This window comes from Chenopodium album, chromosome 6, assembly GCF_948465745.1.
Source record: "Chenopodium album chromosome 6, dcCheAlbu1.1, whole genome shotgun sequence".
NCBI lineage: Eukaryota > Viridiplantae > Streptophyta > Magnoliopsida > Caryophyllales > Amaranthaceae > Chenopodium > Chenopodium album.
Window position 1 is genome coordinate 22,312,474 of NC_137839.1, and position 26,282 is coordinate 22,338,755.

The 26,282-nt window shown below is 34.9% G+C and overlaps 2 protein-coding genes across 2 annotated transcripts; one reads left to right on the forward strand and one right to left on the reverse strand.

The window, feature by feature from the left end:
- Positions 1–38: 38 nt before the first annotated feature.
- Positions 39–6,279, forward strand: LOC145635956 (uncharacterized). The gene is made up of 6 exons (XM_081687374.1): positions 39–281; positions 462–698; positions 2,551–2,724; positions 2,831–2,937; positions 4,283–4,602; positions 5,327–6,279. Exons 1-6 carry the CDS (start codon positions 129–131, stop codon positions 6,019–6,021), a joined length of 1,686 nt encoding a protein of 561 aa, XP_081543500.1. The 5' UTR covers positions 39–128; the 3' UTR covers positions 6,022–6,279.
- Positions 6,280–6,666: 387 nt separating this feature from the next.
- Positions 6,667–10,647, reverse strand: LOC145635957 (protein HEADING DATE REPRESSOR 1-like). Its single transcript, XM_081687375.1, has 3 exons — positions 10,220–10,647; positions 7,428–7,756; positions 6,667–7,138 (listed from the first exon to the last, which is right to left on the reverse strand). The coding sequence occupies exons 1-3, from the start codon at positions 10,329–10,331 to the stop codon at positions 6,935–6,937; spliced, it is 645 nt and encodes a 214-aa protein (XP_081543501.1). The 5' UTR covers positions 10,332–10,647; the 3' UTR covers positions 6,667–6,934.
- Positions 10,648–26,282: the final 15,635 nt, after the last annotated feature.

A 26,282-nucleotide genomic window follows, 5' to 3' on the forward strand; every position in this document is an offset into this window, starting at 1 on the left:
TAGAGTTGAATAGCTGTAATTGACGTTTTTGTCTCACTAGTCACTACCAAAATCAAAATACTCCATCTCACTTTCTCACCGAGTTAACTCACTGAGTCTCTGATTCTCTCTCTTCGAGTTTAAAAAAAATGGTTCATAGAATCATGGATTCCGTCGAAGAATTCTCTTTACCGGAAAATTCATGCCGGAAAAAGGTCAAAGTCAAGGCAGAATTCGATGATTCTGGTGAAAATTCACATGGGTTTTTCTCCAAACGACCCAAATTTGATTCATTCAATAAGGTTTGTCAATTTTTCTTATAAATTTTAATTTATTTTATACTACCTCCGTATCATATTATTTGACAACCATTTAACATAAAGTGTGAATATCAAATGGTTGCAAATATATGAAAAGAAGCTAGTTTTTTTTTTAGTAATTGTAATTATAATTTCTAAGGGTGTGTTTGGTTGGATTTTCAGGAAAAGAATGATGGGGTATTGGAGTATAATCCATTAGAAGAGCCAAGTCCATTGGGATTAAAGCTAAAAAAGAGTCCATCATTTTTGGATTTGATCCATATGAAATTGTCTCAGGAAAAGAGTGCTTCCTTAGCAAAAACACTTGCTAGAAAAGAAATGGGTGCTTCTTCTGCTGCTGATAATAAGCTCAAGGCTTCCAATTTTCCTGCTACTTTGCTTAAAATTGGCTCTTGGGAGGTACTTCATTTTTTTAATTTGGATAATTGCCGGTTTGTATGTCTTAATTACGCATTGATGAGTGTAATTAATATTTGATATACATAGTTGAACCTAACACGGATATGTGTGAACTATAAATTGGTCTTCAATACGCCAATACGTATATTTGACCAATATAACAAATCCAATACTCCTATCTTATACGACTATGTTTTTTTACTAATGAAAAAATTTAATAATGAGAAAATTTGGTCAAAGTTTTAAAAGTTTAACCATAAAAACGAAATCGAGCACCAAATTTGGGATGGAGGGAATATGAAGTTTAAATGTATTTCCGAATCTATCTATTAACTAATACTAAAATAAAAACACGTTGACATTATCTTTTTCTAAAATTATACACGTGTCGCTTTTTCATAAAAAAAATTCCCGCCTAAATGCTTTAATGACATCATTTTTATTTATTTAAAGCTGAACTAACTACTCTATTTTTATTGATTAGAAAATTGTTATACTTCCTCCGTTAATGATTAATTGCACAAAGGAATATTATTTGTGAGATATAAAATATTCCTTTGTTGCAATTAACTATTAACGGATGAAGTACTAATATTTATTTTGACTAAAAAAATCAAATAGGTGCTACTATAGACTACTATATAAACGATTAATTGTTGGAAGCTAAAATAATAATATTGATGACATTTGTGTTAATTGTAATCTGTGTATTTTTTTTGTTGGATTTTATTAATATGCATCCTTAAATAATTTTCTTTCGACTATTTCAATTATTAATTGTTATTAACTAGATTAATCCCGTGCGATGCACGATTTTAACAACAAAAAAAAAAAATATAGTGTAGAATTCGTATATACAATGAACCATTTTAATTTTGCCATAAATTCATTGGAAGGAGATTTCTTAAAAGGAATATAGTTTTAGTATTTCAAGAAATTTCTAGACGTCTGAAAATTAGTGTTAAGGAGTTGAGGAGAAGGAATGATAGATCTTTAAATCAAAAGAAAGTAGTATTGTTGCTATTCAATTTACTATAGTTTGATTTTCTAGATTAAGGTTGTTGAAAGAATTTACTTGGCTTGTTTACAAAGTACCAAAAAAAAAAAAAAAAAAAAGAAAAAAAGAAAATCAAAAAAATGACATCATAAATAGTTTTAGGCGGGAAAAAATTCATAAAAAAGCAACATGTATACAGTTTTGAGGAGAGATGATGTCAGCAATATTTTGTTTAGTAATAGTTAATAGATGTGGTTCATATATATCCTTAAATATAAATTATTTTTATATCTAATTTCAATATTTATATACAATGTAATGCAACATAACATAAATTACAAAAAAAAATTAAATCTAACCGTGCATCGCACGGGATAACGTACTATATTCTGATTTCGAAAATTATGACAAAATTACGTGTTAATTGGTGTTATTTAATTTAACTTCTTAATGTTTGTTTATAAATTAATTTTCCTTTTTTAATTGACATAAATTAATTCTAAACGTGCATCGCACGAGATAACCTAGTATATTATGATTCCGAAAATTATGACAAAATTACGTGTTAATCGGTGTTATTTAATTTAACTTCTTAATGTTTATTTATAAATTAATTTTCCTTTTTTATTTGACATAATCATTATTGGTAAAATTTTGAACTTTATACTTGTGAATATGATCTGGTGTTAATGCATTTGGTTTGTCGTATGCTATGATATGTACTAACTACTAAGGCTCTTAATGTTAAAACTTTGGTTATAGTTTGAAAATGAATGTCGTATACTTGTATGTGTGTGGTATTCTTTTGTGGTGTGGAGTATATTAAGGAAAATGTGCTATGTATTTTCATTGCAGTACAAGTCAAGGTACGAAGGCGATTTAGTGGCAAAGTGTTATTTTGCTAAGCACAAGCTTGTGTGGGAAGTTCTGGATGGTGGACTTAAGAATAAGATTGAAATTCAGTGGTCTGACATCATGGCTATCAAGGCAAACTACCCTGATAATGAACCTGGAACACTAGATGTTGTGGTAAGATAGTTGTATACTTGTATGTTATGAGTAAATATGTTGGTTCAATGTATATTGTTGTTTGTTGTAATGGTATCACGATTGAAGGTGTTATGTTCTGTTTCAGCTTTCGCGACAACCTCTGTTCTTCAGAGAAATTAATCCACAACCAAGGAAGCACACTTTGTGGCAGGCGACAACAGATTTTACTACCGGACAGGCTTCACTCCATAGGTACAATTGCCAAAGCCTTATTGATTGTTTTAGTTGATTGAGTTTTTGTTTCAATTTGGAATTTGGTTTCTTTCTCATTTTGTCGCTGGCTGCACCTAATTTATGTGTGTAAGTATGATTGTTGATTACCGAATATCTGAAGAACAGCCTACAAATTACTGATATCTATAACAAGCCATGATTCTATTTTCTATTGCTAAATGAATAAACATGTTACTTTGGAGTTAATAAATTCAATTGACACTGTTCTTTATACTGTTCTTGTACAACACTGTTCTGAAAATAAATTCAATCGCCGAGTAAAGTTAAGACAATCGGATTTATTTTCAGAATTCCTTTTAAAGGAATAATTCGGTGAGACTGAATCTGCCATCTGTGTCATGTATTTGTAAATTGAAGTTATTATCAGCTTTTGGATTTTTTTTTTTTAAAAATATTATATGAATTTTCATTTAAATTGTTAAGGTCTGCTTTTGTGTTATTAGACGTTACTCCACTGTTATATACAAGTAATTTATAGCCTTTAAGTTATAGTGATCTAGTAATCCTGAAAAAGAAAAAAGGAGTTGGTTGATTGCCTAGAATATTCTCCTGAACATTCATTAAATGGTAAAACTGAAAATTTTGGACTACTTATTGCAATTTTTCCTTCATCAGGTTATGTTATGAAAATATGAAACATAAAGAAAAACTTTACGAACTCTATATATTCATATGTAACAGGGGTTTTCATGTGGATTTGCATTCTTACTTGAGCTGTCATAGGTTGGCCGTGTCCTAATCAAAGAATGGCCTCTTAATTAGATATGGCTTAGAAATTTACCTGAGGATTGCTGCTTTTCTGAAAGCGGGTTATTTTCTCCTTCTTTATAGCCCACTGCTGGGCTGTCTGCTTACTGATTGATTTCTTGCTTTCAGAAATATGCTAAGATTCCTCCACTGGACCATCCGTTCATTGGATGAACCCTCTGCACTATCGCTACATCACATGATCACCATAACTAATTATCAGCTGCTAGTATTTTGAGTCATGTGCTCTACCTTGGTAATATAAACAGAATACAGGATTGACTAGACTGTTGCAATGTCATGGCGTTCTCAGAATATAGATGGACCTTGCTATGTAGCTACGTGTTCTTAAGATAGCCCATGAGCCTGAGTGGCTATAGTGTGGCTGGCCTGTGCTATTTTGCTAAGACTACTGATTCAAATTACACGTATATAGTTTTTGAACCTACATGATACAATTCTGAATGGTGTTCTGATACCATCTTATAAGAAGTAGGGGATATTAATGGTTTGAATTTATTGAATGGCATCCTGATAGCTTCATTTTTTGTTGCAGGCAACATTTTCTACAGTTTCCCCAGGGCACTTTAGGAAAGCATTTTCAAAAACTTATACAATGTGATCCTCGTCTCAGCTTCCTAAGTCAACAGCCACAGATAGAATTAGATACTCCATATTTTCAACCAAGGGCTTCCATTTTTGGTGATCACAGTAACCCTGCACATAGTTTTGAATTGAAGACTGAAAGGACATTTAGTTATTCGGGCATCAGGGACGGAGTTTCAGTTTCTGGGCTATCCTCTTCAGATATTGAGAACAAGAACTATATTGGCTCACCTATACAGAACTCTCACAGAAATTCTCAGCTTGTTCCAGGTATTTGAACTGACATGGACCATCTTTTACTGTCTAATTTTCATATACTTGTATGCTTAGATACTAGTTTTGATTATACCAACCATACCTTTAGGTAGGGTAATGTTTCTCATGATGGCCTGGGGGCTAGGACCTCCTCTTTCTTCCTTAACTTGAACAGCTACTATCTGGTTGGTCATGAGGGATGTCGGTGTCCCCATTAATGAGGCTCCTTACATTACAAGCCATTTCCTACTTAATAATCGCAACAATGTTAGATGTTAACTATAATTACTGGGTGGTAGTTCAAGCTACAGATGAGTGATGATTTTTCTTACTGCCAACCGAAAACCCTCCTGATTTATGAAGCAGCTCTATCTGTCATTCTGCTTTCAAATATTTCTCTTTAGAATTTGAAACCTGAGATTGGCAGATTTTTTGTGAAGAACATTTTATATCTGTTTATTTCTTCTATCTGTGATTGAATCTTATAGTAACAGCCCTCTAATGGCCAGTTTGTGTTGTTTGCACCTCTGCAAATCGGCTTAGGCTCAATTCCTTATGATCTAGCGCAAACAATGCCTTGGCCCATAATTATCTAGACAAGTAGACCTTATTTCTGAGCCTTCAGGCAGGAGCACATTTTGCCATTTAGGGGTGGTATTGCAGTTAGTTTTGCTATTGCCTATTATGAAGTATTGCTTACAGTAATGAATAACCTCATGAAATTTAAATAATGCTACAGATATGCGCGTGATGGAAGGAGATGTAAGCAGCAAGTATAACGATGCCGATAGACTCCAACTTCTGAACCAGATCAAACTTCCTGGTCTTAATCCATCCATGTCAGTAGGTGATCTTGTAAACCATATTGGTGACTGTATCTCAGAGCAGATTAGATCTGACAATCCTAGTCTTTCCATCAATGAACCTCAAAAGTGGGAAATTCTTGACGAGATCACTCAGTATCTGCTAAATGACTCCCAAACTTTAACAAATTCCGATGAAAATCGTATCATGTCAAAAGTTAACTCCCTTTGCTGCCTTCTGCAAATGGATGATGCAGGAGTTCAAAATGCACAAATCAGCTTAGAGAGTGTAAGAGATCTGGCTGTGGGAAACACCCAAGCTGCCAAACAACTGTGTGAAAATCAAACTGCAAAGACTGTTCTTGCAGAAGCAAGCAAGACTGGTTTAGGCAATTTTCAACAGGAAACTAGCTCTTCAAGGAAGGATTTGGTTGCCGAACAACTGTGTGAAAATCGAACTACAAAGACTGTTCTTGCAGTGGGAAGTGAGGCTGGACTAGGAAATGATTTCCAACAGGAACCAAGCATGTCAAGGAAGGATTCAGTTGGCGAGCTTCTTCTCCATCTTCCAAGGATAGCATCTCTACCTCAGTTCCTGTTCCCAGAAGATTCAGGAATCCGAGGCAGATAGCATACTTGCAGCTGTTCCTTGAGATGATAAAAAAACTAGAACAGTGTAAATCTCCTGTATATATTAACTTTCAGTATCTGAATTCTGCAGGTTTGATGCAAATTCTGTTTATGAATAATCCAACCAATGTTTGTCACCCTTGAGAGAGAGTTTAGTTATCCTCTGTCTCTTTAATATCCTATTTTGCTAATGCAAATCTTTTACTATTTGTATTACTGACTAGTTAGCGAACATTAATAAAAATTTAATTTTCTAAAATCACTAGTTGAGACAATTTAAACTGGAATTCACGTGACTTTATTCAATCTTACAAAGTATATTAAGTAATAATAATTTAACAGATTCAGTAGTGTTACACGTAGTTGTAAGATTTAAAATAGATTAACTTTTAGAGATGGAAGGAGTGTCATAAAAGTACCTACGCTCTACTATTTCTCAAAGAGGGGATATAACTAGTAATGGTTTATCATTAGACCTCTTAGCAAATCCTTCAATTATTCACTTTATAAACATGTAACATGTTGAGATAATGGCTAGAAATTATGATAGATATGGCTGAAGAGAGTAAGGACAACCAAGAACAAATCAACAAGACAGAAAGAAGGATTATTTACATAAACTGTTATTTGCACTTAAAAACCAAAATCTGTCTTGAAAGCTCAAGAACTACACTCACAATATTTTGTCATTAGAATCTTAAAACCAGACGACAATACATTGTACATCATACGCTATATCCTTAATTATTAAAACGTACAAGCGTTTATTCTAAATTTATAGCAACAAACAAACAAACAAATGCTAAGTAAATTCCATGCAGCAACTAAAACTTGCTGCTCAATAACACCCCTACTGTACGTTTTAAATTCAGGAAAAACTATACAAAAGAATTAAAATACTTTTCTAGAACCAACTAAGGCTCATTTGCATCCTCCTCTTCTGCAGCTTCGTTTTCCTGTAGCATGTTCATCAACATGTTGATTTGATCCTGCAGCATTGTATTTTCCCTCTCAACATCTGAACGCTTTCTTTTTTCTTCTAGAAGCTGGACTTGTAGATGCTCAAGAACACGAGAATCCTCATCTAGTTGCTCACTTAACCCATCAATTTCACGATCCTGCACACATAACTCTAGCTTGTCAAATCATTCTTACATTACAGAGCAGTTAACATTTATTTCATAGTTATAATCTAGGTGATCACAATTATTTATATTTTTGTTGGAGGATGGATTCCTTTATTTCATTCTGCCACAATTACATGCTGTTCCAGTCTTCCTAGTACAGTAGTACGAGTTCTCATGTGAGAGTATCCTCTTGGCACATTTCATTCTTTGTTGATTGCATTTTCAAGCGCTTCTTTTAGTATGAGTTTTTTAAAACAGGGGCAAGGACTCGAAAAACCACCTTGCGATTCATTTCTTGGATGGCAATCCTCCGCATGCTCTCAACAACATCGACATTCACCAACTTCCGCTTCTTACCTATTAACCAGCCCTTAGGATATGCTGTTGCGTCGAAGTCTGGAGGAGGAAGCAAGCTCTCATTTGAGGGTCGTTTTCTTGGAAGAGTATCAATAGGCTCCAGCGGTTCAAATAGAGCCTTTCGGCGCTCTGAAAGAACAGTATTATCTGGAGGAGTCGAGTCCGGTGCCTTCTCTTCCTCTGAAGTTTCTGGTTTTGTTGGTGTTTCAAACATTGGCTCATCTCTTGGCTTGGTTACATTCAGTGCGATTGCTGTCACAAGAAGCTAGTCTTGTGGAATAAAATTAACCAGAAACTAACATGATAGTAACAATTGTTACAGCACCCATGCATTAATGCCAATCAAACAAACCACGTGCATTCAGCAAATTTAAGCAGAACAATATTAAAATGCACTATGAGTGGCTAAGCACACACATAGCAACAAGCATCATTGAAATGGACTGCACACCTAGTAGGCTAGTATCTTCTTTATACCTCCTGAAAATGCTTTTGTTGTGGTTAAAAATATAGTTCACCAAATTTCCAGTTTGACCCTTATAGAGAATTGATTCATCTTCTGCTCTAATGTACTTTTATTCTAAGCTTTCTAGCAAATAGCAAAAATTTTATAAAATAAAAGAGGTGAGGTAAGAAGAGAGGAGGAAAATGTGACTTACACTAAACAGTTTCTGTCTTTGAGGGAGCTATTTTCCACCATTGAGAAAACTATTTTCCACCCCTATATAAATCAAACAAAGACCATACACCAAGCCAAACACTCCATATAAACATTGAATACTTGTATATGTCATGTTCTATCGGAAGAAACGGTAGCATATTGGGTTTGATTAATTTACATCATTTTTTTTTAATTGATGTAAATTGGCAAGATAGTTTCTGCACAAGGGTTTTTTCAATTGGCAAGATAGTTTCCCCACAAGGTTTTAGGAGAATACTTTCAATTAAACTGAGAAAAACAAAGGAAAAAAAAAAAAAGACAGGTACAAATTACAGATTTTTAAGGAAAGTGTCACTAATAATAAAAAAAAGTATTTAGTGTAATTCAGTTTTAATTAGTATATACATTAGGCATTCTAAATAATAGTGAGTCATTCCCGTCAAAAAAAAAAAATAGTGAGTCATTGAAAATTAGTTATGATTATACTTTGTACGAAGCATTTGATAAGCTTAGTTTTCAAATAAATTACACAATTACAAAAAGAATAAGGCCTTAATGGACAAATTTTGTACATGAAAAGGCTAGATTAAGAAAATTTTCTTACAATTTCTATAGATGTTTCTCCCATTGAATTAGAGTAAAAACTTTCAGGGGGGTGTTTTATAGTCTGGCAATTGATTACTGATTTTGGATTTAAAACAAAAAAAAAGAGCATCACTTGCCAATAGAAAACTGTTAGCAATTACCAATAGAGCATTTTCATGAGCTAAGAAAAAGGGTTACCAATAGTGTCCAAATCAGGTTAGGTTGTGTCATTTCTGGATTTTAATACCACAGAGGTCAGTCCGAGCTAATAGTTGAAAAGCTTCTAACATCAGTAACACTAAGTAACGTTTCTCAACACTACGGAGGTTTAATTAGGGAAAACTTTATAAATACTACGTATTTTGTATATCCTTTTTTTCCGTAGAAAATAACCTATTTTTCTCATGCAGTCAAATAATAAAATCACTACATTATCTCCAATCTCAAATTCCAACTATTACTACATAATTTTCTTTAATCTCGGAGAATTTACAACAAGTCCCTCTCTAAATTTGCATAGCTAACTTTTTCCAATAATCCTTAACGGTCATGGACATATGATGACAATGCACCATCCATTTGTTCATTTAAAATATTATACACTATTACCATAAGTGTGTATACATAACCTTAAGTCAGATACTCCATAGTTATTTATGGAACTGAAGGAGCAAGGCAGTGAAGTAGACGAGATTTAAATCCATAAATCCAACTAATATAGCTCGCATCATATATATATCGCCTAAATTAACTAGAGATGATAGCAAAGAGGGGAAGACTACTTTCCAAGCAACAAACTTATACAGTAAGCAAGTAAGCAACAAAGTGGACAATGCTTATACATGAAGTGTTGAAGTTTGGTGTCAAAATTAACCACTGTCATAAAATCAAAGTTCTCAACAATGAAACAACCACTCTTCAACAACTACAAAGCGTGTCAAGCTACAAGACCAACTTTGTACAGTATTTCCAATTTCCAAACAACGAGCTCAGCAATTGTAAATTTGTAATACAAGTACAAAATTTGACTAAAAACATAATCCCTTTAATTAGACGATACTTATCATAATTTAAATCAAATTCAGGCTGGAATTCCCTTTCTTAATATTTCATCAAATTTGACATAGCTTAAGCTTAGCTTGTAACATATATTTGAAATTATTGTAAATTTATACGTATACTCCTTCAACGCAGAAAAAATATAAATAAACAAAACAAAATCCCAAAAAACCCAACAACAGACTTTGTTTATCTCACGCAACATCTTACTTCTCATACTAATCAATAGCTAAACTACAATTTTTCCAAACAATTTTAATTTTTTTTCAACTAGTATTTCAACATAATTAAAGCAGTAATTCATAGAAAATATATCAATTAATCACACAAATAATACTTGTATATTCTTCAATTAATTAGTCATGAACAAATAAATAAAAAGCCAGAAAAAGAGGAGAGAGAAAACGAACCACGCCTCTTACGAGATTGCCAAAAAACACGAGTTGAAGAAACTGGTGAAAACCCATCAAAAGAATCTCTACTACTACCATTGTTTCTCTCTGAATTTGCTGCTTCTCCCATTTTTTTTTTTTTTTTTTTTTTGATTTTTTGTTGCAAATTTGAGCTGAAAAAAAAAATATCTAAGCTTTTTTTTTTTAATTGTTGATTGAATTTGAAGTTGTGAAATTGTAAATTTGCAGGTATCTCCACTTATCTCAACTGAAATAGTCCGTAAATTTTAGTCTAAATTAATGAAACAAGAAAATTTGTTAAAAGGAAAATAAAATGTCAGAAAAATGGGCGGTTGAGATTAGGAGGTGGGTGTGATTTTTAAGACAAAGACAATGAGAAAGAGAAAGAGAGAGAATTGTCTGTTTTTTAACGTTTTTTACGGTGTGTTGTGTTGTGTGATTGTGTGTTTGAGTCCTACACTTCTAATTTCTTACCGTTTACTCTTACTCACATTTGTCTAAGTTTTTTTTTTTTTTAATTTTAAATTTTTTTTTAATTAATTAATTTTTTTTTTTTTAATGTGAGAATTTTTTAATTTGTCTTTGAGATGTTCTTGATAATAATATTATGAAAATTTGTCAAGAATATTATGACTTTTGCCCGATCTCCTTAAAATAAAATGATTTTTTAATTATCCAGAAATAAAATGACCTCTAACATACATCTTTCATAAATAGAATAGGAAATTTTGACTTTTGCTACCTATCAAACACATCAAATTCACTTTTGCTACCTATAAAAACTTTTATTTTATTTTACTACCTAACATATGCCCCTTTTTTAAATTTTGCTACCCGTTAACAGAATCAGTCAGGGTTCCGTTAAGTTTATTATTATTTTTTTAAAATAATAAATTAAAAATTAAAAACTAAAAAAAAAAACCAGCCACCCCTCCCCTCAACTGCCACCCCTTCCCTCCCCCCTACCGGCGGCCGGCGCCCAGAACTTCGGCCAGTGACGGCGCGAACCCAGCCCTTCCCTTTCCCCCACGCTACGCAGCCCCCCTTCCCTTTCTTTGACATTTTCGCTGCCCGAAACCCTAAATTATGCAATTCGTTTAAAGTGTTTTCGGGTGGTTTTGGGGTGGTGGTTTAGGGTTAGGGAAGGCCGAAAACATGAGGGGAAGGGGAAGGATGTCGATTTCGGTTGGGGGAACGGGGCTGGGGGCGGATTCCGGTGGGGGAAGGGGAAAGGGAAGGTGGTTTTAGTTCGGGTGGGGGTTGGAGAAAGGGGAAGGGGGCTGCGTAGGGTGGGGGAAAGGGAGGGAGGGGGTGCGGGCGCGACGACGCCGACCGATTTTCTGGGCGTAGACCGCCGGCAGGGGGGAGGGAAGGGATGGCAGTTGAGGGGAGGGGTGGCTGGTTTTTTTAAAATTCTTTTTATTTTATTTTTTTTTTTTTGTGGCTGACGGGGAGGCATTTAGGGTGGCTAAGAAGGGAGTGGTGGCCGGAAGGTGGTAATGAGGGTGGCTGGATCTCACTAACAGAATTATTAACGGATTCCGTTAACTGGTAGCGAAATTTAAAAAACGGGATTTGATAGGTAGTAAAATAAAATAAAACTTTTCCCAGGTAGCAAAAGTGAATTTGATGTGTTTCAGAGGTAGCAAATGTCAAAATTTCCAATAGAATAAGTAATTTGTTTAAAATGTTAACATTGGACAAGTGTCGCATTGTTATAGGTTAGGGATTTTTATTTTACATTTTTCTTTGTTAAGATGATTGATTTTTAATTAAAAAAATTATTAAAAAAATCCCAGCCTATATATTCTCATAATCTCTAGTAGACCAGCAATCCATAGTGCAGGATTTATGTCTTCATCATGTGCAATTACTAGATATATAAATGGATCAAATTATGGAGATAATTAAGTTCGTGCATTTGGGTCGTCGTTATATCATAGCTAGAGATACTAACGATCTTTGGGCTAGTAAAATAAGCCAAAGTCCACTTGGACAGATCCTATAAGGTCACACAAAGGGCCTAGGTCGAGGACGAGAGGACGAGGCCCATGATGGGCCTCATCCCCTATGATGGGCGGCCATATGGAGAAGATTGGAGGGTTTTGGGCTTCCTAACCTAGTCTAATTATAATATGATTATAAATAAATTAGTTGCCTAGGGTTTGAATGTAATGCAATTCAGTGATCAGTTTGATCAAACCCTAATTAGCAAACACGAGACCAAGCCCTCTCAAACTTTTCTCTCTCTCACGGCTCTCTCCTCCCTCGGCGCCTCTCAAGGTGGTTCGTGGTGGTCGGTTAGTCCATTAAAGGTGGTGATCGCGGTTTTCCCTTTAACTTGACCATTCTAGTATTGGTGGATGACTCGTTCGAAGCTCGTGGACTAAGTAGAGGAGCAACGCTTGGGGCTGTATTCTCTCCCTGATTTGTCTGTCAAATAGCTACGTGGAATTCACGCTTCAAAGGTATGATTATATGTCTTGTGTGTTATGCATGCGGTCTTGGGATTAGGTACTTTTTGAATATGATTCATGATTTTTCGCTTTATAGTACTGTAGGCGTCGCTCGAAGTGCGCCTACGTTAAAAGCATGTGGTGAATATGCTTGGCACTCATAGGAAGTGGGAATTGACATTACGATTAGGGACAACGATTAGGGACAAATAAATTAGGGAGCTGTCAACAAGTTTTGAAGGAACTTGTAAACCGTCCACGGATCATAAAAAGGCAACCACGATAAGGGACAACGATAGGCAACAACGATTGACCCGTGAAGGTTACACCCCATTCATAATCCATGAGATTACTAACTCCATATGGTTCGAAACCACGAAAGGAGGATCGGGGATGATGGTACGAAGTGAGTCATGGAGTCACATTCGCCCGTATTGGCCTCTACTCGATTCTTATATTGAAAAGCATTCCTGTGATCTCAAAGGCATACAAACAATAATTCAATTCGCTCCAAACCATTATTTAACTAAATTGATTGAATATTAATGCACACATTATTCTAAAATATTGGTGATCACTTCAATTAATAACAAGATTAAAAAGGATCCTAAACCGGTTGTCCAAATTATCTTATAAGGCGTGATTTTCAATTACATATTCCCTTTAAACATGCAATATGGTGATCAATAAATATAATAAAATAAACATTAATATTGGAAGCAATTTAACAATAATAATGTGAGTCAAATCAAATAATAATAAACCTAATCATGATACTAGCAATATAAAAATAAAATAAGAGTAATTAAATTAATTAATTACTCACATTTCGCGCGTTCCTTTAAATTGCTACATCATGAATAAACTGTTAGTAACTTCAATAAAAATATAAAGTAAATGGAAGTTAAATTAAATTAAAAGTAGAGTTGATTTGGTCCAAACCCTCAATTAATTCTACCTATCACGCCTTGGTTAAAGTATAGAACTTCAGGTATTGTATGGACTCCTTGGAGTGCTTAAAGGAAGAAATAGTGAAAGAATGGGGAGGCTAGTGTTTAGGCTAAAGAGTGAGAAGAGAATTATTTTTTGATCAAGCTTGTTGATGCTTGAAAAAAGGGTGATATATGACCTCTATTTATAGAGAAAAAAGAGGGTCGAAGAATCAAGTAAAGATAAGAATTCGAATCGGATAAAACTCTTGCGATAGACAACAGTTTTTGCGGTTTTTGTTTTTCTCATATCTTTTGATCCAGAAATCGGAATAAGATAAATAAGATATCTTTGGAAAGCTCTTAAAGTCTAATTTCTAACCCAATTAGAATCAGATTAAATTATGCTGTAGAACAAAAGATATAGCCGAAATAGTGAGACGGTGTCAGTTTTGGATAGAGTTTGACATTTTATTCATATCTTTTCCGTTATAGATCGGAATTGATATTATAATATATCATTGGAAAGATAATTTCAATAGATATACAACCATATAAAATTTGGATAAAAACTATGAGGCACGAAAATAATATCTGTCTATCTTTGAACGTCTTTCAATTCGGATAGAAAAAGGATTTTCAAAAAGAAAAGTTTTATTCAATTTCAAACTCTTTAATCTTATCTTTTCAAAACGGATAATTAAGATCTTTTAGAAACTTATAGAAGCTTCCAATTAATCCTAATTGGTTTAGGAATGGGATTAAATAATTTGGACCCTCCACATGATCATTGGGTCGTAGGTAAGGTGGGCTTAGGTTCGGATTGGACTAGTTTAATATTTTGGCCATAACTTATTCGTTATAACTCGGATTTGGGCTTATAATATATCGTTGGAAAGCTCTTTTAAAGCCCCATCCAAAATTTTAATCATTGGACCCAGATTATGGACCAAAATAAACTGTATTAAACGTTTTTATAAAAAGGACACGAAATGAATGATTTTAAAGGACACGAAATGAATTATTTTGGGTTTAAAGGCACGAAAAGAGGAAAATGAGTTATGGTTTGGGGAAATGGGCTAGGAATTGGGTTGGTTTATGATATGGAAATATGGATTTAAGCACTTCAAAAATTAAATACTCAACCCGACCAATAATGGCGACTTGGCGGTTTTCTATACTTGAAGAAAAATCCACCGATAACGCTTTCCATGCTTGAGGAAAGCCGACTTGGCAGTTTTCTATGCTTGAAGAAATCCACCGGATAATACTTTCCATGCTTGAGGAAAGTCGACAGATGATGAGATTGCAAGTCTCTGTGTATCGAGAACCTTGCGTCATGAAATGATGGTGGTCCGCTTGTCCCCGGACGTGGACTGTAGATGGTCCGCTTGTCCCCGGACGTGGGCTGTAGATGGTCCGCTTGTCCCCGGACGTGGGCTGTAAATGGTCCGTTTGTCCCCGGACGTGGGCTGTAGATAAGACCTGCAAAAATAAATTTGCCAATGGACTCGTATATACTGTGATTGACTTGACCACTAACTTTACCAAGTTTGACTTGATGTGACATGACATGTGTATGACATGTGAGTGAGTGTGTGTGTATATATGTGTGTGTGCAGACACAAGCAAACGAAGATGCACAAGCAAAAATTTTGCGTCAATTTTTGTCATGAGTGGAGGGTACCGACTTTCTCCCGAAAAAGAAAGATGTGAAAACTGAACTTTTATTTTCGAACTTCCTTCGATGAAAACTTGGAAAAAGTTTTTGAACTTCCTCAAAATAAAATAATGAAAAAGGAAAGAAGTTTTGAACTTCCTCCTTAAGCAAGACGAAATGAATCACATGGATTTTCTTCTTGTCGTATCGAACTGCCCGTCTTGAGTATAATGTATGCATGATGTATGTTCTTAGGCTAGTAGGCTAAGGACAATTACGTCATGTGACACGATAGATGAATGAACTTAGGTCATGGAGCTAAGCATCACATATGGTGTAAAGAAACGATCTTGAACGTTACTTAGGTTTGGAAGCTAAGCACGTATATAAATGAAGTGATCGATGAGTATCGCATAATGAATGTCACATAGGTCAAGGAGCTAAGAACAATATGCGATGTATGAAACAATGCACATTTCTTAGGTCTAGAAGCTAGGCAAGTATACAATGTTTCTTCTAATGAATGTTATCTTGAAAGATGATGAAGCATGCGCGGTGTTGAAACAAGATTTCGTGATAAAGGGCTCTTAAAGGGAAGGATGATTGATATGGATATGGATGTGTGAGTGAAGTGTGTGAATGTGATACTAAGGCTGGCTGCAAGGGTTATGGTGATGGAAAGAGATGTGAGAAGAGTCAAGATGATGACTCTTTAGGCTAAGTAGGCTAAATGATGTGGGTTCAAGCCCCCCAAGTCTAGCTCTAAATGGGTAGGGGTAAGCATTGGATATTCTTTGACTCGATCATGCATAGATATGAATATGAATGTGGCCGCACCTCTATGTGAGGTTGCCTACGTATCCGTTAAGAATCAGGCCGAACGTAGCTCTAACCGAACTTTGCACAAGTGTGTGTACACCTCAAAGAGGTCTTTCAAGGGTTGTAATGTGGTTAAGCTGAAGATTTAAGGAAGAAAGGGGTAAAAGGCTCAAGACCTGAGAGAAGCCCCCAAGATGTGTAATTGTGTTTTTGAAAATTTGGACTTTGCAAGTTTATTTATTTATTTATTTTTTTTGGCTTTTCGCTTTTTTTTTCATTCTTTTGAATCAATGTAGGCAATCTCAGATCATGCGGTCCATCACTCACTTAGCATTCATGTTTCTCAGGCACGGTACCGAGCACTCGATGAGAGACGCAATTTGAGACGTGTTCATATCAAAGACATTGGAACACTTGCCTTTAGACATTGTTTTATTTTTGCTTTGCTTTTTTTTTTTTTTTTTTTTTTTTTTTTGCCTTTTGAATGTTATACAATTACGCATCTTCCAGTCCCAAGGTTAAGTGAATGTGGGTTGAAGAAATTAAGGCCAAACGTTAGACGAGGCTCAAAGTGGTTGATGAAGAAATGGAATGTGATTGAACGGTTAACAGGGAATGACAGGGTTGCAAAGGTGCCTGAAATCATTGGTGTACCTTGTGTTTAGTTCGGTAATTTTTTTTCTTTTTTTTTTTTTTTTTTTTTTTTTTTTTTTTTTTGCAAATGAATTCGATGATCGATTGCAAAGGAAAGGAATGCTCATTGATGGAAAAGGTAAGAAATATGACACATAGACAGTACACATGGATAACGGGAACCTATGCTAGACTTATTAGGGGAGAGGATTGAAACAAAAGAAGAAAAAAAGCATGAAATCTTGTATGGAAACTTGTCTTGTGCTTCGTCTTCATGGTTTCTTATGAATTACTTATTACCGCTAGGAGGGACAAGGAATTTGTTGTTGTTGTTGCTTTGATTAGAAGAAAAGAAGGAAGGAATGACGTTCCCCTTATTCTTCCACTATTGCCTAGTGATTTTAGACTCAAATACTGTGTAAGGATGATTTCACTTAATGCATTCACTCAATACTCGGATTGGAAAGGAAGAGTGTATGAAACAATTTTGGAATCTGATGGGAAATACTCCACTCATTCCTATTACGACGGAAAACGATGCATGCATGGTCCTAATATACGATCATAAACAATATAGTGCATTACTCGAGGACAAAGTGTGTGCAATGACTCAACATTTGTGATTAGGTGAGTTTATTAAGACTCGTGGTATGATCGCATGGCTAGACATGAGGACGTTGTGAAAAACAAAGGACCTAATGACCAAATAGCAAGGAAGACTAAAAGACAAACTAACTTGATTATTTTTGTCCAATTTTAATGTTTATGCTATTTACTAGGTGAAAACGGTCCATTGGCAATCGTTAGTCATAAATAAGATCAACCACAATCAAATACAAAGAACACATGTTAAGGTTAGCACAAAAATCGATAGAAACTAGGAAGAGGACTAGTATTCTAGAAGAGTTAGGACTCATGGGTATAAAAAAAAAATAAAAATAAAAATCTATAATCCTATGTTATACGAGTTGACACGGATTAAAGGATTTGGCTAATACTAGCTTGACACGAAAAGATGTAAAAAAAAAATAATAAAAAAATAAAAAAAAATAAAACAAAAGAAAGTTGACGCTAAAAAGACACCTAAACTGGACAGGCTGTAATATATCGGTTATAACTTTTGATCTGTGACTCTGATTAGGACGAAACCAATTCCAAATGAAAAATAAAACTCGGGGCTACAGATCCATATGTGGCACGACACGTAACTCTTTCTAGAACTCCGGATATGATCAAAACAAGTTGACTCTTGTGCAGTATACGGGAATTAAAATCCGGGTGACTCAAAAATTAAAAAAAAAAAATCTATGGCTCGACTCTAATAATAAAAAAAAGGGTTTGATAAGAGAAAAAAAAAATAATTAAAAAAAGGTCAATAAAAAAATGCACACATAAGCATATAGTCATGCATGATGCAATGAAGTTCGCAACCTAAAGTCAAGTTCTATGTTCGACTATGGTCAAGCTTTTGGGTGTCAAAGGGTACCATGGTTAAGAGTTTGGACGCGTTAGCAAGGCAGCCTCCCTTGAGGGTGTATGTCAACGGGCGGCTCCGCGAGTTCGTGATGAAATCGAACTCGACTCCATGGTTTGGGTGGATTTAAAGACTCGGATGAACCCTTATTGCCATGAGCGTTTTCGGGTTGATAGAGCATAAATCCCCCGGGCTAGCCACATACGTAGAACACGTACTATTGTGGCAAAATAGGTGACCTAAAATTCATATGCATATGTGACAATGCCAATTAAATCGCAGGAATACAATTCAAGAATCTTTCAAGTCTCATCCACTCATCTCAATTAAATACCGATCACTCAAATCGATAAATAACCAAGAATCCTCCCCAGTGGAGTCGCCAAATTGTAGGCGTCGCTCGAAGTGCGCCTACGTTAAAAGCATGTGGTGAATATGCTTGACACTAATAAGAAGTGGTAATTGACATTACGATTAGGGACAACGATTAGGGACAAATAAAGTAGGGAGCCGCCAACAAGTTTTTAAGGAACTTGTAAACCGTCCACGGATCATAAAAAGGCAACCACGATAAGGGACAACAATAGGCAACAACGATTGACCCGTGAAGGTTACACCCCATTCATAATCCATGAGATTACTAACTCCATATGGTTCGGAACCACGAAAGGAGGATCGGGGATGATGGTACGAAGTGAGTCATGGAGTCACATTCGCCCGTATTGGTCTCTACTCGATTCTTATATTGAAAAGCATTCATGTGATCTCAAAGGCATACAAACAATAATTCAATTCGCTCCAAACCATTATTTAACTAAATTGATTGAATATTAATGCACACATTATTCTAAAATATTGGTGATCACTTCAATTAATAACAAGATTAAAAAGGATCCTAAACCGGTTGTCCAAATTATCTTATTAGACGTGATTTTCAATTACATATTCCCTTTAAACATGCAATATGGTGATCAATAAATATAATAAAATAAACATTAATATTGGAAGCAATTTAACAATAATAATGTGAGTCAAATCAAATAATAATAAACCTAATCATGATACTAGCAATATAAAAATAAAATAAGAGTAATTAAATTAATTAATTACTCACATTTCGCGCGTGTCTTTAAATTGCTACATCATGAATAAACTGTTAGTAACTTCAATAAAAATATAAAGTAAATGGAAGTTAAATTAAATTAAAAGTAGAGTTGATTTGGTCCAAACCCTCAGTTAATTCTACCTATCACGCCTTGGTTAAAGTATAGAACTTCAGGTATTGTATGGACTCCTTGGAGTGCTTAAAGGAAGAAATAGTGAAAGAATGGGGAGGCTAGTGTTTAGGCTAAAGAGTGAGAAGAGAATTATTTTTTGATCAAGCTTGTTGATGCTTGAAAAAAGGGTGATATATGACCTCTATTTATAGAGAAAAAAGAGGGTCGAAGAATCAAGTAAAGATAAGAATTCGAATCGGATAAAACTCTTGCGATAGACAACAGTTTTTGCGGTTTTTGTTTTTCTCATATCTTTTGATCCAGAAATCGGAATAAGATAAATAAGATATCTTTGGAAAGCTCTTAAAGTCTAATTTCTAACCCAATTAGAATCAGATTAAATTATGCTGTAGAACAAAAGATATAGCCGAAATAGTGAGACGGTGTCAGTTTTGGATAGAGTTTGACATTTTATTCATATCTTTTCCGTTATAGATCGGAATTGATATTATAATATATCATTGGAAAGATAATTTCAATAGATATACAACCATATAAAATTTGGATAAAAACTATGAGGCACGAAAATAATATCTGTCTATCTTTGAACGTCTTTCAATTCGGATAGAAAAAGGATTTTCAAAAAGAAAAGTTTTATTCAATTTCAAACTCTTTAATCTTATCTTTTCAAAACGGATAATTAAGATCTTTTAGAAACTTATAGAAGCTTCCAATTAATCCTAATTGGTTTAGGAATGGGATTAAATAATTTGGACCCTCCACATGATCATTGGGTCGTAGGTAAGGTGGGCTTAGGTTCGGATTGGACTAGTTTAATATTTTGGCCATAACTTATTCGTTATAACTCGGATTTGGGCTTATAATATATCGTTGGAAAGCTCTTTTAAAGCCCCATCCAAAATTTCAATCATTGGACCCAGATTATGGACCAAAATAAACTGTATTAAACGTTTTTATAAAAAGGACACGAAATGAATGATTTTAAAGGACACGAAATGAATTATTTTGGGTTTAAAGGCACGAAAAGAGGAAAATGAGTTATGGTTTGGGGAAATGGGCTAGGAATTGGGTTGGTTTATGAAATGGAAATATGGATTTAAGCACTCCAAAAATTAAATACTCAACCCGACCAATAATGGCGGTGAAAGGTTGTTCTTCATCGGGTTTGGTTTTGGGGAGACATTTTTAGGTGTCTACAAGTACCTATAAGCTCCCACAATGGTATTAGTTAGCCTCTTGCATGAACGCGCTAGATTATAATCACACGATTAATTTGAAATCCATGTTAATTTTATATTCAATTAAGAGGGAGAAATTGATTTAATTATTGTACAATTATTATTTTAATGTGATTAAACTTTTTGAATTGATTTAATATGATTTAATTATGCTCAAAATAGTCATGAAGGGGACCGAATTAAGCTCTAGAATATTCGAAAATTTCAGACACCCTAACCCTAATTTTGAAATTTTCGAAAATTCATAGCCATAAAATATGATTTTGTGCTTGATTTTTTATTTTAGATTTTATTCGAATTCTTTTATGTTTCATAATTTTAATCGGATTGATATTACATAAAATGTTTTGTGTATGATCATCGATTTAATTTTAAGAGTTATAATTAAATTGGGATTAATTTTATGATAAACCCTAATTTTAAAGTTGAATGATGATTTAATTTTAATTAATTTTGTGGACTGATTTAATTTAATTTTGATAAATGTTATTTTACTTAAATTAAAAACCAAGAGAAAAATAGGTGGCTGGCATTCACGACTAGATGGCGCAGCCGCGGCGGCTGCCGACCAGGTGGCAATCCAAGAGGGAGGGAAAGGGGAGGGCTGAGGTTCGGTGGCCGTGGGCACCAGTGTGGAAGCGTTGCACAGCTGCTGCTGCTGCCTTGCAGCCAGCCACTGTGGCTAGCCAACCACGGTAGCCTGTAGCCCAGCATAGTTGCTGCCACGCTGCTGCCCTTGCGACAGTGGCTGCTGTAACAAGAAGCCAACCACCGTAGCTAGCTTCGGCTAGCTAACCACGGTGGTCGGCAGTGATGGCTTCCAGTTTTCAAAAAAAAAATATTTATTTTATCTAAAATATTTCAAGATAAATATGATTTATTTTGGGATAAAATAAGATATTTTTGAAATATAATCTTTTGATTTGGATAAAAATATTTTATTTAGGATAAAACAAATGTTTCAAAAGTTGTTAGATTTGATATTATCCATATTTAAAGTTGTTAAATTAGAAATTATCCATAATTAAGTGATTAATTTTGGATAAGATTGATTAGGATATTCTGAGCATATTTCAAAAGGATAAAGAGCAACTCCAATGGTTGGGAAAAGGGACTAGCTTGCAAATATTAAAAATGTTAAGCTAATAGCTACACCATTGTTGCAAATCTTGTTGATTAGCTTTGACAAGCAAATTAGCTTTGTAGAGCTAATTAGCTTGGCAAATATTTATTAGATAAAAAATATTATTAATTTAAAAATAAATTAATTTACAACTAGCTTAACCATTGGAGCAACAAATAGCTTGAGTTGTTGTAGCTTAAGAAGTTGATGTGGCATGCCAAGCTATTAAATAAATTAGCCAACCATTGTAGTTGCTCTATTTAAATAATGTGATTATCCCATAATTAGATTAGGATGTAATTAATTTTAAAATTATTTGATTGGCTAATAATTAGGATATAATCTCCTAAATAAGTTAGGATAATCATAGAAGATTAAATAATATTTATATTTCTAGATTAAAATAAGATTTGATTCTATCTTATGCCTAAATTAAAATATATGATATTTTATGAACGGTCATGAATAATATACGATATTATCTAATTGTGATTTAAAATATAAGATATTTTAGGAAATGTGTTGCCTTAATTATGAACATTCGATGTTGTAGTTTAGAAAAACATGTTGAGTGATTTATTATATGACATTTTTATAATATATGATATAATATTGATATATATAGACTAGTATGGCCCATAGATTCTAAAATACAATTTGCGCGTCGTGATGTATTTTTGTAATCTAAATACGGTCTGCGAACTGTTAAGTATTTTTGTAACTTTTATTTAAAGTAAATAGATTAGTTATTTAAATAGTGTTAGTCCAAAGAAGCCCATGAAGTGAAGGCCCAAAGGAGCAAGGTGGATGGAGATCCATGATGATTCAAGTGAGAGCTTTTCATTTATAGTTTTCTTAGGACTAAGGGGCCATACTATGTCATGTTTCATTGCATTAGTAGATTATGCATGTTAGATTTTATTTATGTTGATTGATGATACACTAGAGTTCACTAAATAATCACAACATAATAAATCTAGGTCCCAGTAATATTGAGATTACTCTTCCAATTAGATACCCAACAATCCTTCGATCGTGAGTGATGGGTCGGCCTCAGCAGAGTGTCACTTGTTATCGTGGGTAATTTGGGGTAGATCACGTTCTACATATTTAATTGGTTGTGCTCAACAAGGTTACATAAAGCGTTTAGAACCCGCTTTAGGTAACCTTGAAGCAAAGGGTAGTAATTAAGTACGTGAAGGTTAATTATTCAACCAAGAGTTACAAGAGTTGTAATCAGTAAAGAGTTTACTCACCTTGAAAATGTAATGGTTGATGGTAGGGCCTCATTCCGGTCAATTATTGCACAAATAAAGGATCTTGGAATCACTTAAAATTCAATTGGGATCAATTAATATTGAATAAAGTGTGTTAAAGTTACCAATTTAATTCGTTTATGGTACTTTAATTTTAAATTAAACATAATTATTAAACTTTTCCTTATTTTGACATAGATGGGTAGCCGTAACAATGACAACAACATTTACAATCTTCGACCATTCCTTGAGAAGGATAGGTTGAAAAGGGATAACTTTTCCAACTGGGAAAGAATGCTAAGACTTGTTGTGAAATCTGAGTGTAGAGAGGATGTCATTGACACCCCATTGCCAGGACCTTTTCCAAAAAATCCAACTGCGGCAGAGATCAGTAAGCACAAGGAAACTCATGACAGAGTTGTGCCTATTACTTGCCTAATGATTGCTACCATGGATTCTGGTCTTCAAAAGCGTTTTAAGGATCAGGATGCGTACACAATCATGCAAGAACTCAAAGCCTTGTTTAAGAAACAATTAAGATTTGAAAGGTACGAGCTCCATCGTGATATTCTGGATTGTAAGATGGAGAAGGGTGTACCATAGTTCATGATCATGTTTTCAAAATGATCGTCCTTATTCAAAATATGGAGAAATTGGGTCACCCATACAGTGATGAGATGGGAACATACATCATTCTCCATTCACTTCCAGAAACTTTGAACTAATTTATCATGAACTTTAACACGTCTGATGCTACAAAGACTATGAATGAGTTGCATGCTATGTTGGTTAGTGTTGAAAACAAAATCCCTAAGGAACCTAAGAAAGAGGTTCTCATGGTTCAAAAAGGGAAAGGGGTTCAAGAAGAAGGGGCAAAAGGCTAATGCTAAGGGTAAGGATAAGTTAGTTTCTAAAGCTCCTGAAAATTAAAGCCTAAAGGGAATCCAAAACCCAAGGTTGCAAGTGAAAGTGAATGCTTTTACTACAAGAAGAAAGGGCATTGTTAGAGCTACTATCAGAAATACCTTAACTTCATAAAGAATAATGGAGCATCAACCTCAGGTATTATGTCACAAACATTTTAACTTCTACTTAGGTATGTGATACAAAGTTGCAGAGCTTAACATTATCAATGTTGCGCAGGAACTGCAAACAAGTGAAGCTAGCATGGAGATGGAGCTTGAAGGTGCACTAGAAGTGTTCGAGTGACCAAATATAGCTTCGTAGTTTTAATTTCAGAATTTTTATGATGATCTTAGTGAAAGGAATGGTGTCCTTCGAACAAGTGTACTATTCCGTTAGTGGCTTTAGAATGATTAGAAAGCTAATATATTTAGTAAGGTCAAGTGATCGGAATGCCTGGGTGGAGACCGCTTCCGATCAGTAATATTAATGCATAATTAATATTACAACTTAATGTTGACTGAACCCTTCGGGTCACACCCAAGAAACTAACGAACCAAAGCGACGAATTAATTATGAATTAATTAATAAGTCAACCGAGTAATTAATATTTAGACGTCAGGAATTCGAGCTTAGAGCGTCGAAATCGAATGTCGGAAGTTGAGTCGAAAAATAATAAAAGACGAGACATGAAAATAATAATAAATCAACAAAGACCAAAATACCCCTAGTATCGAAATGCCCCGAGCAAAACGAGTGCTAGAGGAATTTGACCTAGCATGGTGGCTAGCATGTGCACCAAGCCGAGCCTAGGCTAGCTGGTGCGTGCTACCACACCAAGGCTAGCATCGCAAGACTAGGCACTGCCTAGTGCGTGCTAGCACTGCTGGGAGCTGCCTTGTGCGCATTGGCTAGCAGCCATGCTGCAACAAGCCGCAGCAGCTAGCAGCAGCATGGCTGGGCCATTGCGCGCTGGCTAGCGCTTGCTGGGCAGCCACGGCAAGGCAGCCCACCTTAGGTGCCTTGATGCCCCAGGGTGGGTGCTACGTGGCGCGAGGTGAGAGGAGTGTGAGGTGATGTGTTGGCCGATTTTGGGAGAGGGAGTGGGGAGCAAGTTTGGTCCCCCCCTCCTCCAAATGGTCCTCACCTAACCTCTCACATGAGCTTGCTACTTGTTGATTTATTACTAGTTTGATTATTAATTTTATTTTAGCTTTAAAATGGGAAAATCAAATTCTCCCACATTGATGGAAGAGCTTTTCACTCTCTAGCTTTTCCCTATAAATACCCAAGTTGGGGTATTGGGAAAATAACTTGAGTGAGAGTTGGAAAAGGCATCACCATTGTGAAAACCTTTGAACTCATTAATCACTCGGGTTTTGGTCGGGTCTTGCTAACCCCAAAGCATTGGACCATTTTCGGTGGTCAAGTTGTGGGTGGACTATCGTTGGAGGCCGTCGTAATTTCGAGGCTTGCTTTCGAAGTAAGAGCCCCTTCCGTTTGGGCGAAGCACGCTCCAAAGGTAATTATCTTATCTTAATCTTGTGATTAATTTATTTATGTTTATGGTTTTATTTATTGCGAGTGCGGTCTTGGTTTTTGGGTTAGTTTCCGCGGTGAGTCGGACTCACATTAAAGCCTAAAGGGGATCCAAAACCCAAGGCTGCAAGTGAAAGTGAATGCTTTTACTGCAAGAAGAAAGGGCATTGTAAGCGCAACTATCAGAAATACCTTGACTTCATCAAGAATAATGGAGCATCAACCTCAGGTATTATGTCACAAACATTTTAACTTCCACTTAGGTATGTGATACAAAGTTGCAGAGCTTAACATTATCAATGTTGCGCAAGAACTGCAAACAAGTGAAGCTAGCATGGAGATGGAGCTTGAAGGTGCACTAGAAGTGTTCGAGTGACCAAATATAGCTTCGTAGTTTTAATTTCAGAATTTTTATGATGATCTAAGAACAATTTTCGTTTTTTTTATGAGACAATATTTTAGTTTTTGAATACTGATTTGGTTTACTTGGTTTGGACAAGTGTTGATCCATGACCAAGGTAATAAATTGTTTTCATTTTGCTAGATATGAGTTAATTTTGTTTTTGACATTGATATAAGTAAATCACGAAAGCAATTTAGATGATTTAAATTAAAATTACTTACAACAAAGTAAGATTAGGTCACATACCCAATTTGCACACCCAAAGTAACAATTGGATGGACTCTTACTTTAATTTGATTATGAATCACTTCATAATTAAAAGTCATGCTTGTGATCAAGTCGCCTTTTAATCGAAAGGGTGAAAGAGCTAATGACCTTTTGGAACTCAT